The sequence below is a fragment of the Mus caroli genome, chromosome 12 (assembly GCF_900094665.2).
Source record: "Mus caroli chromosome 12, CAROLI_EIJ_v1.1, whole genome shotgun sequence".
Lineage (NCBI taxonomy): Eukaryota > Metazoa > Chordata > Mammalia > Rodentia > Muridae > Mus > Mus caroli.
Genome location: NC_034581.1, coordinates 27,839,873 through 27,854,507, shown reverse-complemented (window position 1 = coordinate 27,854,507; position 14,635 = coordinate 27,839,873). Strand labels below are relative to the sequence as shown.

At 42.8% G+C, this 14,635-nt stretch overlaps 1 protein-coding gene across 1 annotated transcript in view; it reads right to left on the bottom strand.

The window, feature by feature from the left end:
- The window catches only part of Slc26a3 (solute carrier family 26 member 3), a 38,021-nt gene extending 23,386 nt beyond the window's left edge, over positions 1-14,635 (bottom strand). The window contains exons 1-6 of the mRNA XM_021179499.1: positions 14,519-14,635; positions 5,602-5,824; positions 4,960-5,099; positions 2,376-2,486; positions 1,974-2,140; positions 258-422 (exon numbers count right to left, since the gene is read on the bottom strand). Coding sequence (XP_021035158.1) covers positions 258-422; positions 1,974-2,140; positions 2,376-2,486; positions 4,960-5,099; positions 5,602-5,732 — 714 coding nt within the window. The 5' untranslated portion in view covers positions 5,733-5,824; positions 14,519-14,635. The remainder of the gene's footprint in view (positions 1-257; positions 423-1,973; positions 2,141-2,375; positions 2,487-4,959; positions 5,100-5,601; positions 5,825-14,518) is intronic.

The following is a 14,635-nucleotide window of genomic DNA, read 5'->3' as shown; positions in this document are numbered from 1 at the left end:
TGCTTAATTTGTGCTTAACTGTACTGGAGTGCAGACATGGAACAAGAAACTTCATATATTTGTGTGTGTGTGACAGAGACACACAGAGAGAGACATAGGGAGAGAGAGACAGAGAGACAGACAGACAGATGGACAGACAGACAGAGAGCAGGCTGGCCTTGAACTTACAGAGATCCACCTGTCTCTGTCTCCCAAGTGATGGAGTTAAGGACCACCATGTCTGGCTTTCAGTATTTTCAAATGTCAGGAATACTTACTTTGAATATAGAGAATGGGTCGCTGTATGCTGGGACTCGCAGCTGTAGCATGAATTTCAGTTGAGAAACCAGAACGTGAATGGCAGCAGCCGTGGTGAAGCCGCTGATTAGGGACTCAGATAGGTATATCACCACAAAGCCGACCTGCAGAACCCCCAGGAGCAACTGGAGAGAGGACAAAAGCCTGTTAGAGACCAAGCTCACAAGCAAGCCAAAGGTGCAAACCTGCCGCTGTACTTCAAAATGTAATGCTCAGCCCATGGGAACAGAAGCCAATGCCCCTGCCTCCTGGCACACCTACCACTAAGGATTCCTCCTGACCTTCTCTTCCATCTGTCAGACCGAACGTTATTACATGATGTTCAGCTACTACATAAGTCCACCATGGCTCAAGAAGTATCAGACCCACCAAAGACCTCCTTCCTTCCTCCTCATTGTTGGGTGCGGAGTCTTCAGAAGACTCACCACGAGCCCTTTCGAGCAAAACCTTACCTAGCAAATATGCTGTTATGGCATGCATGGGTGAGCACCCATTCATATCTCAAGGTCGCTTAAGTGACTTAGGAAACATGTGACTAGGGCTGGCAAGTTGGTTCAGAGGGTTAAAGTACCTGCTGCCATGCCAGATGACCTGAGTTTAATCTCTGGGGCCCAAGTGATAGAAGGAGATAACCAACCTCCCAGAGTTCCCCTATGGAACCCCCTACCCTCCCTCCCACATAAATACATAAATGTAAGAAGTGTATACATAACTGCATTCTGCATGTTAAAAGAGTAAGGTTTTAGCCAGGAAACAAAGGCACTTACTATCCCCACATCATTATTGTTTACAGTGAGCATATTAAGTAGACACTGCTTCTTTCAGACCCTTGACAGGTCTTCCACACTCAGAAGTGTTCAAGAAGCAAATGAGCACAAAGTTTGTCAACAGGCTGGACACGTGTGACCTCATACAACGGACTTTTCCTTTCTTTTAGAAATGGTTTTAAGCAATGCTATCGTTGGAACCTTAAGTAACATCTTGAGAGACCCATGATGGTTTCACTGTCCATGCCGGTGTTGGCCCTGGAGCTTGGGAATGAAGGTGCAGGCTCACCGTAATCTTTTCCAGGTTTTTTTCCCCAAGTCTTTTATATGGATAGTTAAAAAAAAAAAAAGACACCAATATCCTCCCCACTAAATTATAGCAGTAACTGAGGCATTAGAAAGAAAAAACTTGCAAAGTTAATATATCTATCTATCTATCTATCTATCTATCTATCTATCTATCTATCTATCATTATGTTTGAATGTCATACTGAGTCCAGGATATTTTTATTGAGTTGAGCATTTCATTCTTTACCATGTATACCTTTTAAAATTATCTTATCACTTTTATTTTTATCTAGATTGTGTTTATCTGTTTCTATCTAGATCATGTTTAGCATTTGGTTGTGGTTAATGACTCAAATACTCGGCAAGTCTGGGAGGAGTTAGGGGAGGGAGGAGAGGGGAAGGGAAGAGAGTAAGTAAAATCAAGATACATTATATAAAATTCTCCAAGAATAAATAAGGAGATTATTTGAAAATACTTCCTACGGTCCACCCAATGGGGACTTGCAAACCACAAAATAAATAAATAAATCATAATAAAAACGAGGAGGATTCACAGGAGGAAGAAGAGACAGAAAGATAGGTACCAGTCAAGACAAACAAATTACACTAAACGGGGCTCACCTGAATGATTCCAGAAAGAACAGTTACTGATGCAGCCACCATTACTTTCTCCTCTACGAATGAGTCGTTTTCTATTGAGCTGGAGGACGAGTCTGTAGAAGCGTTGGTGTCCGAGACCACTCTCGTGACCACAACCCCCACCATCATACTCAGAACTGGAAACGGACCTAGAAAACCAGGGTAAATGATGGTCAGTAGGTGCCTCCCTACGCCCGCACTCCATTCAGTTCAATCACAGAACTGCATAGAATAGGCTACTCTGTACAACCAGCCCTGGCCCTGATTCTTACAGGAAACGGGAATCCTCCAGATGATGCACAATCTGGGATTGACAGCGAGCTTCTAATACAATTTATGAAGAGTGAACAAAGTCATCACATATCAACGCAGTAAATGACTTACCCACAGAAATGTGTCTAGACGTGCCCAAGAAAAAGTAGGTTATGACTGGGAAAAAGGCTGCGTACAACCCGTAGGCTGGAGGGATGTTGACCAGCAGAGCAAATGCTAAACCTGGAAAGACAACAGCCGAGTCATTAGGTTTCATCAGGTTCTCCTAGTATTTTAGACTGGGTCTTTGAAATAGGATATCACAGTAACTCAAAATGTGTTCAAGACTAACACTGTCAGCAGAACTCACGAGTATGAATCTGCAGTCTTTGGTCAGGCAACAGTCTCTCAGAAAGGATGCATGTAGCACAAGCAATCAAAGAATTGAAAATAAAAAATGCTTGGATCAATGAAAGGGCCTAACTTGTAGACGCTCTGTTTAATCACAGTGCTGCTATCATCAAAGGAGTTAGTGCAGCAATAGATGCCTTAGTTTGACTCCACAGTGTTGCAAAATAAGAGCGTTTGGGGACCTGTGCTGAAGCTGAATGGAAGTACATCTGCCCTGGACTTACACTCCCCTAAGCCTATTAAAGACACAGAAGTGACTGTTATGGATCACCTTTTAGGCTGATCATGGAGACACATGCTTGTAATCTTAGCACTTGGGATGTGGAGGGAGGAAGAACTGAAGTTTGAGGCCAGCCTAGGCTACATGAGACTTTGTCTCCACCTCCTTTTCTCTCTCTATTTTTTAAAACAAGTGAAGGAATAATACAGAGAATGGGGGGGGGGGGCTGTTGGCAAATCAGTGTCAGAAATACATAAATAACCCTTGCAGCTCTATAAAAAAAGGCAGGGCCTCCTAGCCCAGGGTGGCCTCAAACATGCTATCTAGTCACACTTGTGACACTCCTGCCTCCACCTCCTACATGCTGGGATTACAGACCTGATTCATATTGTGCTGGCAATGGAACCCAAGGCTTTGAGCACCCTGAGCAATCAACTCTACCAACTGAGCCATATCTCCAGCCCTGGCAACCCACGTTTTAAAAACAGCAAGGATGCCAGGACAGCCAGGGCTACACAGAGAAACCCTGTCTCGAAAAAAAACAAAACAAAACAAAAAAAACAAAAAAACAAAAACAAAAACAAAAAAACAGCAAGGAGAATTAGGGATCTAGTTCAGTCATATAGTTCTCAATTGGTACGTGTCAGGCCCTGGACTTGATCTCCATACCAAAACAGAAAGCAAAATGAAGCAAAAGATGAAGGATTTGAAAGACATGCAATGGAATAACAGGAAAACATGCACAAGAAAAGAGAACATAGTTAATAAACATCATTGGTTATTAAAGAAATACAAACCAAAGTCACAACACGATGCTGCTACCGTTCACCCATCAGGATAGCAAAGATTAAAAAAAGGGAGAAAGCAGGAAACAGTGGAGGATCTGAAGCCACATGCACTGGTGAGAGGAATGGAAGTGACACAGCTGTGCACCTTTACAAATGACTAAACACTGCGCCGCCAGAGGACCAGCACTTACACTCCCAGAGATAGATCAAAGCCACGGAAACATCTGTTTACAAAAAGAGTTGCATACCGTGTGTCTTAGTCAGGGTTTCTATTCCTGCACAAACATCATGACCAAGAAGCAAGTTGGGGAGGAAAGGGTTTATTCGGCTTACAGTTCCATACTGCTGTTCATCACCAAAGGAAGTCAGGACTGGAACTCAAGCAGGTCAGAAAGCAGGAGCTGATGCAGAGGCCATGGAGGGGTGTTCTTTACTGGCTTGCCTCCCCTGGCTTGCTCAGCCTGCTCTCTTATAGAACCCAAGACTACCAGCCCAGGGATGGTCCCACCCACAAGGGGCCTTTCCCCCTTGATCACTAATTGAGAAAATGCCTTACAGTTGGATCTCATGGAGGCATTTCCTCAACTGAAGCTCCTTTCTCTGTGATAACTCCAGCTGTGTCAAGTTGACACAAAAATAGCCAGTACACCGTGTGCACAAATGTTCATAGAAGGTTTGCTCATCACCCCTCTAAGTAGAAATGACTCAAAGGTCCAACCAAGTGTGGTATAAACCGTGCCGTAGAGTGCTGTCCTTGCTAGAATATGAGTAAGCTGAAAAGTGTGGTGCTAAGAGGTAAGAATCAGATGCAAAGTGCCACGGACAATTCCATCTCCGCAAAATATCCAGAATAGGAACATCCATAGGTTTACTGATGAGTGGCGGAAGGAGCACGAAGAGCACACATTAAATGGTAAAGGATTTGGTGTGTGCATGTGTGAGAGGGGGTGGTGGGGTGAGAAGTTTTCTTTTTAAAGGAAAATGCCAGCTTTTCTTCAGATAGAAAAAAATCTTGTGTGCCGCTAGAATTGGTGATCTTAGGTGCTCAACCTCCATGAATAACCCATGGAGTTATACATATCAAAAGGGTGGCTGGTGTAGAACGTGTCAGTAAAATGCAAAGCTAGCAGGTACGAAGCCTTGATCCAGCACATACCCGTGTACACACACATACATGCACGCACGCACACACACACACACGCACACACATGAATCATGAGTGAATTTTATAATATGCAAATTATATCTTCAAAAATAAAAGAAAAAGTAACAGAGGAAGAAAGGAAGAAAAAGTTACCTTGCAGTACAGCCACCAGCCCGGTGCTGATGCCAGAGACGATGTCACTGAGAAGCCATTCCTTTATCTTGTAGGCTGGCAACCAAGATGCTATGGGGAACAAAGACAGGGCGATTTTCTTGGCCTTTTGTGAGGAGCAGCTGAAAACATTGAAAGTCACAGGTCAGTGAATTAACATCAAAATTTAAGTTTGGCTCCTAAGAGTAGGTAGAAAGTTGGCAAAGATGACATCATCTTAAAGACAAAAGTGGTGACTTCACTCCCACTAACAATGGCCTCTCTCCCCCTGCCAAAAGCTTTCTGGTCACTACCAAAGAAGTTTTTCCTCTTTTTAAAGGAAAATGCCAGCTTTTCTTCAGATAGAAAAGAATCTTGTGTGCCGCCCTGAGTTGACCTGTGCAGCATTTTGATTGAGAACTCGCCTGAATCCATCTGTTAGTCTCTGACTTGGAAGAGCTGTGTTTGTTGGGGGTGTGTTCCCTTTGCCTTCCACCTCACGCAGGGGAGTGAGAGGTTTGGAAAGTGAGGACGACAGACTCCTGGAGCTATGGACCCGAGCCAGAAAGGAAAGCTTAAACGCTAGAAATTTTAGGAGAAACTGCTTCGTGTCTCCCTCGTTCCAGTACTGCAAGAGTCTCTTACCTACAACACCCTTTGAGCTGATCCAGGAGTGTCTTGTGATGTCTGTGCGTCTTCTTAAACTCCTCTCCGAAAGTCTTTGTGGAATACACCGGTCTAGCCACCACATACTGATTCCCTATGGCTTCGATCATTTTGCCTTCCCTGGTGACAGTGGCTAGTGGGAAGGAAGCCCTTTGAAACTATGTGGTGAGCACTTCTTCTTGCTGTTAGCAGGTTAAAATGCCTGAAACCAAACAGAGCTTGCTTCTTAAATAACTCAGAGATAATGTGATGCAATTTACAGATGAGTGAGCTCCGAACTGAATGTTACCACCTTTTGAGATCAAAAGAGGGCAGGATTAAGGGACCTAGGTCACTTTTTTTTTTTTTTTTTTTTTGCCACAGCAATACAACCTTTTCCTTCAACGAGCAGACACAGCTCCTTTGGGTTAACTAAGCAAGGATTTCTTGTTTTTGTTTTTATTCTTATTTTGGAGACAGGGTCTCACTATGTAACCCTGGCTGGTTTGGAACTTGGCATGTAGACCAGGTTCACCTGGAACTTACAGAGATCCATCCATTTCTGACTTCCAAATGCTGAAGTTAAAGGTGTACAGCCAAAAAGCAATAAACTGACTTGGCTTACTTACTAAACAGTTCTTGAGAGTCCTTCTCAACTTTTTTTTTCCCCTACAGATATTTCCAAAGGTATGGTACTGCAACAGTGGGGCAGATCAAAGCATATTCAATCCCCTTTGATTCTAGTCAAGGTTGTTCTAACTTACTCATCAGAGTTTTGTTTTTAGTAAGACTTCAAAATGGTTTTAATTTGTGAAAACCAAATATACTGTCCATTTATTTTTCTACGGTTCCTGGAAGTCCGAGGAAACTATGTAGAGACAAAGTATGACTTTGTTTACTTAGTTCAGGAATGATAAGTTTCTTTCTAAGAAAGACTGTGGGCAGCTGACTTAGCCTGTTTGAGCCTCTGTTATACACTGGGAGATGATGCTTGTGTTTCAAGGTGACTGTGAAGGCTGAGAATGCTCAAAAGTTTCAAAGCTTCCACTAATGTATATGACATGCTCCAGGTGTTTGCCACATGGCGGTTATTATGTAATGGTTAACATTTTCTGGGGCTGGCTTATAGCTCAGTACATTTGCGTATATAAGGCCATAGGATCAATCCCTACGACTACAAAAATAAATTGATGTGTAAGTCAATCAATCAATCAAAAATAAAATAACATTTTCTATATAAGGTAACATTTCTCAGCTGGTGGGTCATGATCCCTTTGGCAAACCTCTATCTCCAAAAAATATTTACATTACAATTTATAACTAGAAAATTATAGATATGAAGCAGCAATGAAACAATTTTCTGGTTGGGGGTCAACACATGAGGAACTGTATTAAAGGCTTGCAGCATTGGAAAGGTGGAAAACCACTGGTATGAGGTATCTAGATCTTTCTAGATTCATGTCTCTATTTTGTTTCTGTAATAGTAGAAGATCAATTGATAAAGCCCTTTATACACATTATTAGTTTAGTACTCACAGTTGAGGCATTAACTCTTATTATCCTTATCCTACAGATGAGAAAATAATTGTGTACCCACCACAATCTAAGTGTCTTTTCTTTATATAGCTAACTATGTCAAAAATGCGACCTCCATTTTCAGACCTTTATTCTATGACGTGAGATTGATTGTCGACTTTGAACAGGACTGGAGAACATTCTGCTGGTACTTCCCCTCCTAATCTCGGTTCTGCAGACCTACCCAGGAGGCCAGTTTTGGTCTCTGACTTAAATCACAGTGATTAACAATTACCTTATGCTGGACTGTATCTCGTTACATTGTGCTCTCTCCTACCACAGAGTCCTTCCTGCATGTTTGCAGCCTTCACATTGTCACAGGAACTAGAGACTGACTTCAATTCTTGGTCTTCCGGAACCTCTCTTTGACCACCCACTGTTCTTTCCCCTGCCAGTTTTCTAACATCCTCTAACTTTCCCTGTGAGTTAGCCTTTGAGAGTGCGCTCTCCATTCTCCAGCCTATTGAATCTGGAATGTTCCTGTGAGTTTAGACTTCTTTCTGAGTCTCCCTCTCAGCCTGGTGTCACTTGTCTTTGTCCCCTCTCTAACCTTCCTTCTCACTTCCTACCTCCCACCCTACTGGCTGTATAGTACTTCACATCAGAGCTTTCTCTTCAAGCGGACTTGGCTTGCTCTTCGCAGTAAATCGCCCCAGTATTTGTTTGATTTTTGTCTCTTGGCCAGTTGCCCACACTGCGGCTGGGACATTAGCACTTAGAATCAGTCTATGGTCAGTGACTTCTGGTGCCGTGAATGTCTGGCAAAGCTGTCTACAGTGAGGGCTCCAAAGCAGTCAACCTTACGATGAGGACTCGGGATGTTCCTTCTGTTGTATGAGGCTATGAATGCACAGGGGAAATATTTCAGTTGGGTTGCTTTGTGCACATTTCTACTGAGGTGTTCACAGACGCTTACTAGTTTTGTTTTGTTGTTTTGTTTTGTTTTTCTTATTAAGAAAAAACTTTGACCGTGCATCTTTTATTCTTCTGGACATTATAGTTTCTTTCTGCAAAACCAGGATTTTATTTATCTATTCATTCATTCATTCATTCATTCATTCAGATTTTGTCAGTGCCAGCGATAGCAGGAATAACTTCTTATCTAGCCCCTTCCCGAGGTTACCACAGCTGGCTCTCTAGCGCCCCTCCCACTTGCAGCTAGATCAAGAACTCTGGCCATCTGTTGCTGCACAGTGGAGCCAGCTTCCTCCTCACAGGACACATGGTGGCAGGGGTTTGCACGAGTGTAAGAGTCAGGGAAGTGTAAGGAAGTGTCCAGACCTACGAGAGCTTGAGAACCAGCCTCTTTGTCCACTGCTCTCCTGACACTGCTGTCTCACACCTAACAGGAAATAAACACCATGAGCCCCTACCCAATCACCCAGCCACAGCTCCCAGCTCGGCTGAGCGGCTGAGCTGGCTTGAGACAGTCATGAGTGCTTGCCATTCATCCTGCCTGCACTTGATGGGAGCAATGGGCTTTTGTTAAGAATTCAGGTGCTTTTATTAATTTGTTTTTCACTCACACGGTTCACTTTTCTTTCTAGAAATCCTTGGGGAAAAATTATGTTTGGTTCCTGGAATCCGCAATTCTGTTTCAAACATCACACCAGCACTAGTGAGTCTCCATGCTTTTGTTTTACCTCTGTGATTAGATTCCCTTTGGCTCCTTAAACTGTCAATGCCTTTAGGTAACTGGAATTCATTCTTGGAGCAGTTGGCTCCCAGTAATCTTGGAACTCTGAGCTTTATTTGAAAATGTTTCCATTTTTATTTCCTTTCCCAAGCTGTATCTTTTAAATTTTATTTGGCCTTTTTGGTATCTATTGGTGCACATAGACACACATGTACATATATGTAGATTTATATGCCTTGGTGCCAAATCACACACATTTATCATTCTCTTCTTTGAAAAAAAAAACATATTTTAGCAGAAATTTAATCCTAGAGTTAACTTCTGAAGTCCAGTTTCTCAGCTGAGCTATTCGTATGGGTTAGTAACGCATTGACAGCTCCAGGAATGGACACCATGCTGTCCTTACACCCCCCTCTCAGGTCCATCTCATTATGACCAGTTCCATCTCTAGTCCCCTGGGAGCCCCCACTGTATCTGCCCCGCTCTGCAGAGGGCTTGCTTTATGGCCCTGGCCTTTTCAACTCAGCCTTTCTCTAGAGTTCTGACTTCAGAGCTCCATCCTTTTCTGCTGGGAAACAACTCATTCGAAGCCGCAGTTCTCCCAGCAATGCTAGCAACTGAACCCAGGAGGAACGAGTTTCTCTTCTTACATAAGGGAACTCTCAGGGATACCATCAAAAGCTCCTCAAGCTAGGGACAGGCTTGGCGGAGTCATCCCTAAAAGGACACACATTGCCTGGCCCACGTTGAAAACACTGTTCCTCTCACAGATCTCAAAACACCCCTGTGCTAGCCAGTGGAGAACCGGAGGCAAGCCAGCTCTGTCTCGTGTCTCGGTCTTTGCAAAGGAGCATAGCTCAGTGTTTGGAGATGTGAAATTGGGGAGTGTAAGGGAAGGGAGAGCAAGGAGGACACTTGCTCCAGTCAGTACCACCACCAATGAGGATCCCAACCAGCTGCTAGACAGGGTCCATAATCAAGGGCACAAAGAGGCTCTTATTCTGGCCAGTGTGAACTGGGTAGAGTCAGGGAAGGATAATGTCAGCATCAGAGAGGCCAAGGGATGAGCATGAGTAGCTAGGCGGGGACAGAGGAAGGTTTAGCAGAGATGTTAGTAAAAGAAGTCAGAAGGGACCAGTGTGGAGTTGATAATACTTTCCCCATAAAAGCCATGGTTCTCTCGGATTCCATTTGCTTTTGTAGCCCAGCAGGCTAATTCATCTATGCCATTGACACACAACTGAGCTGTTTCTTTGAAAGACATAAATACATGGCCATTATTATATAAAGCATGGAAAACATTTGTTTGTTTCCCCTCTGCCCTTGTGTGATGATTGCCTCGAAGGCCATTAGCATCCCACAGACCCTTCCAAGATTGTTTAGAAGCCAGAATCTTTCCATGCAAACAGGGTTGATAGTCAGGACAAGAATAGGGGAACAGAGGGGGTGGAGGAAGTTTCTCCATGTGTCCAAAACAAGACTGCTAAAGGACATGTTTTGCAGGTTGTGGTGGCACAGGCTGGTAGGATTTGCTGAGGAGGCAGAGGTAGAAGGGCATGTTTTGTGTTTTGTTTTCTGCTGTGGTCATTCTCTTAGGGTTCTCTAGAGTCACAGAACTTATGGAATGTCTCTCTATATTAAGGGAATTTATTGTAATGACTACAGTCTGTAGTCCAACTACCCCAGCAATGGTCAGCTGTGAATGGAAAATCCAAGAATCTAGTAGTTGCCCAGTCCCACAAGGCTAGTTGTTTCAGCTGGTCTTCTGTAGAAGTAGGTTCCAACAGATGTGCCTGCAAGTAAGTGCAAGCAGTCGAAGAAGAGGGAATCTTCCTTCTTCCAATGTCCTTATGTAGGCAGATGGTGTGGCCCAGATTAAAGGTGTGTACCATGCCTGGATCTGGGACTTGCTTTGTCTCAGGCTGACCTTAAACTCAGAGGTCTCCTCGCCTCAGTCTTGGTGATTAAAGGACATACTACCTTGCCTGGGCCTAAGCTTTTCACGGCTTCTATGCCAAGATCCAGGTCAGAAACTTGTGTTTTCCAGCCTCAAGATCTGGATTACAGGTGAGCCCTCCAATTCTGGATTGTAGTTCATTCCAGACATAGGCAAGTTGACAACCAGGAATAGCCATTGCAGTCATGTTTATGTGACTAACTCACACATCTCAGTTCAGTGTTCATAGCAGATAAGAGCATGCATAACAAATGCCTTCCATTGCTAGTTTAATAGGTCTATTTATACATTGTGGTCTTCAGACATCTTTGTGAAACTCAGCTCAGTTTTAGCTTTTAGACTCTGAGCTGTCTGCTTTTCCATCAACCTCCATCTTTATATTGTCCATATAATGCAGGGCAGGGGGAGTCAAGTCTAATTTAGGAAGTACACCGAAAAGAATGAAGCTTGTGTCAGTCAGGTGGTACATACTAGTAATTCTATTATATTGGAAGTATAGGGAAGAGATCAGGGTTTTGAGGCCAGCTTGCCTCAAACAACACAGAGTGAGAGTTTGGCAGGTAAGCATGCCTGGCTTCACGTCTTTGCTGTTGATGAACTGGATTTGCTATGACAAATGATCCCAGCCTTGAGTTTCTTAATTTTAGAAAGAAGAAGCTGTTTATCTTTCTGATAGGGGCTGTTCTATGAGGTTGGCTAAAGCACAGAGATTTCTAAACCTTGATTTCATACATAACAGCATCAAGACTGAGTTTTACGTAGCAGTATAGACCCAATTTGCAACTGTGTCTATGCAACAAAACAAAAACTCGTTGGACACATAGTGTGGTGGTTTGAAAGAAAATGCACCACCCTCACCACCACCACCACCCTCACCACCACCACCACCACCACCCTCACCACCACCACCACCACCACCCTCACCCCATAGACTCATAAGGAGAAGAAATGCAGCACTGTTAAAGGAAGTGTGCTACTGGGGGTGAGATTTGAAGTTTCAGATGCTCAAGTTAGGCTCAGTGTCTCTGTCTCTTCTTGCTGCCTGCCGATCCTGATGTCAAACTCTCAGCTCCATATCTGCCTGCATACCACCATAACCATAATGGATTAAACCTCTGAACTGTAAGTTACACCCAATGAAATGAGTTGCTGTAGTCATGGTGTCTCTTCACAGCAATAGAAACCCTAACTCAGATTCATAGTAATGCTGTGTCAACTTTCCTATGACTCTCGGGTTTACTCTGAGGTTATCTCCAAAAAATGTAGCAGTTTTCCACTCTTATCGAAGTTTAAACCCTGTTTTTGAAGAATCTACCAATCTAAACTTAGCATGGCCTGGGAGACCCTCTATATTTGGGCTCTTACTTATCATACAAACTATTTTCTCCTGCTTTGTTACAAGCACAGTAGTAAGTTCCTAAAACACCATGGAATTTAACACCCTATGTCTTTATCCACATTGTTTTCTTTATCTGTGATATTTCCCCAAACCTGCTAAGTTCCTATTCATCCTTAAAAATATTCAGCTGGCCCCACTCTTAATTCCTTTCTTCATTCCTTCAACAGGCATTGATTGACCTATATAGTCTGTCAGAAACTCAGTAATATATGATAAAAAAGATGCTGAAAAGCTTCCTGGAAAAGTACCCTAGACATATTTCTACTCAATATCATACTGTATTATCATTATTTGTATTTGGTTTTCTCCCCAATAAGACTGAATTTCTTAAGAGCAAAGCTCAAATCTTAGGGGTCTTTGTTTTGTTTTGTTTTTCTTTTGCAAATGTTCTGTAATGTGGTAAGAGTGAGAGAAGGTTTTTCTGAAATGAAGTAAAATATGAACAAAATATTTTGCACACACGTGATGTAGCCCTAACACTCAAGTTTATACATATAAGATGTTTGGGACAGTTAATAAATTGAAAGAATGATTGTGAATCTGGGTAGGAATTGAGAAACATTTCCTGCAGATCTGTGTCATGAGTTAGACCTTAGAAACCTCATCCCATTCCTTGCAAAGGATGGTGGGAAAGAAGCGTGGACTTAGCAGAGATAGTAAGAATATCGGGTGGGGGTGGGGCTCTCCTACTGGTGCTGGGAATGTAAATTGGTGCAGCAATTATGGAAATCAGTACTGAGGTTTTTTTTAAAAACAACTAAATCTACAGCTAGCATATCATCTACCTAAACCACTCCTAGGTTTACACATTAATGAATCTAAGTCAGCACACAACAGAAACACCTGCACACCTATGTTTATTGCAGCCCCATTTCGATAGCTGAGTTAAGTCCCAGTCTAGGTGTCCAATAATAGATGAATAGGTAATGAGAATGGGACAGATTTGCAAACATGAGCTTTATCCAGCCATAAGGAAGAGGAAAATGATGTAGTTTGCAGGAAAATGATTGACCCCCCCCCCAGAGGTCATCAACCAAACAAGGCAGACTCAGAAGCACGGCTTAGTCCGTATTTGTATTGCCTTAAATGAAAGTGGAGGAGGCTGTGTAGGAAGAAGAAGGAGGAGTGGGAGGTGGGCAACAGTGATGGGGGTAAGTATGACATGTATGAGAGACATGTGTGGTGTACATGTATGAAGATTTAATCATAAAGGCCATTACAATGCATACATGCCTGAGAGCAGGTGGGCAGGAAGAGATAACAAGAAAAACTGCAGGCTAAAAACAAAAATCAGTAGAGACATACTAGGAGACACTCTAACAAACTTCAGACCAGTAGGTGCAAAGGGCACTAAAGAGAACTCTTAGCCATTCCCATAAGGCCTTGAGGTTTTCTGAGCACTTCCATGTCCTACATGTGAGCAAGGTAGGTACCATTCTTGCCAACTCACAGGCACAAACTGAGAGACAGTAAATGGCTTTCCTGACTCTTGCTAGCAAATGACTGAGCCAGTAATTCTAACACCCAGAAGGTTAAGGCAGAAAGATGCCTGTGACTTCAAGACCATCCTGGTAAGTTGCAGATCAGTCTGGGTTACATGGTGAGACCCTATGCAAACAAATCAACCAGCCAACAGGAACATTGTAAAATAAAATTTTCTGGCACTTACAAGAGCAAAACAGAGTCTAGATTCAAAAATCAATGATAGTGCAGGTATCTTGTATGATCAATGGTAGCATAGGTACCCTGTATGATCTCATATTAGCTGTGGCTTTGGGTACTTGACTGCTGTCAATGGGCATCTCTCCCACCCACCCCCACCTGCCTGTCTCCTTTTACTCTCAGTGCCTGTGGCTTTTTCTCCTTTTCTCCTTTCCTACTGGACTTTGTTGGCTGTCTGGAAGATAAAGCCCTTATGTCTGGGACAGGTGGCCTCTCTGAATCCCTTTACATGGGTGATTCCACCCCCTGCTGACAATTTTTCCCAGAAGCTCACTGAGTTTGCAAGCCTTCAGAGGAGATAATCTACCTGTAAGACCCAGTTTAGGTGGAGAATTAGCGGAATTATTTGAACAATTAAAGTACAACCCACTCCTATCTTTGAAAAGGCTATTTAAGTCTTAACAATGCACACACCGTTTACTTGATAACTTAAAGCTCCTCAAATATTGAGTTCACATTGTTAGTGTTCCAGACACATTTTTAGCCTATTAGTGGAATCATTCAAAACATTCATGCTTATAAACCCAAGATTATAACAATAACTTCTAAATAAACCATGTTAAGCAGAAATATTTTTGATAAATAGGAAATCAGTTTGAGTACAATGATTGATAAGTTTAGTTCCTACCTTAATATATTCAGTGTGGCGCTTCAGCAACAGTGGGAAGGTTTTTTTTTTTTTTTTTAGATAAAGCAGTCCTGTTCTAGGAGACAGTATGCATCTACTTGGTTCTATAGATTCTGC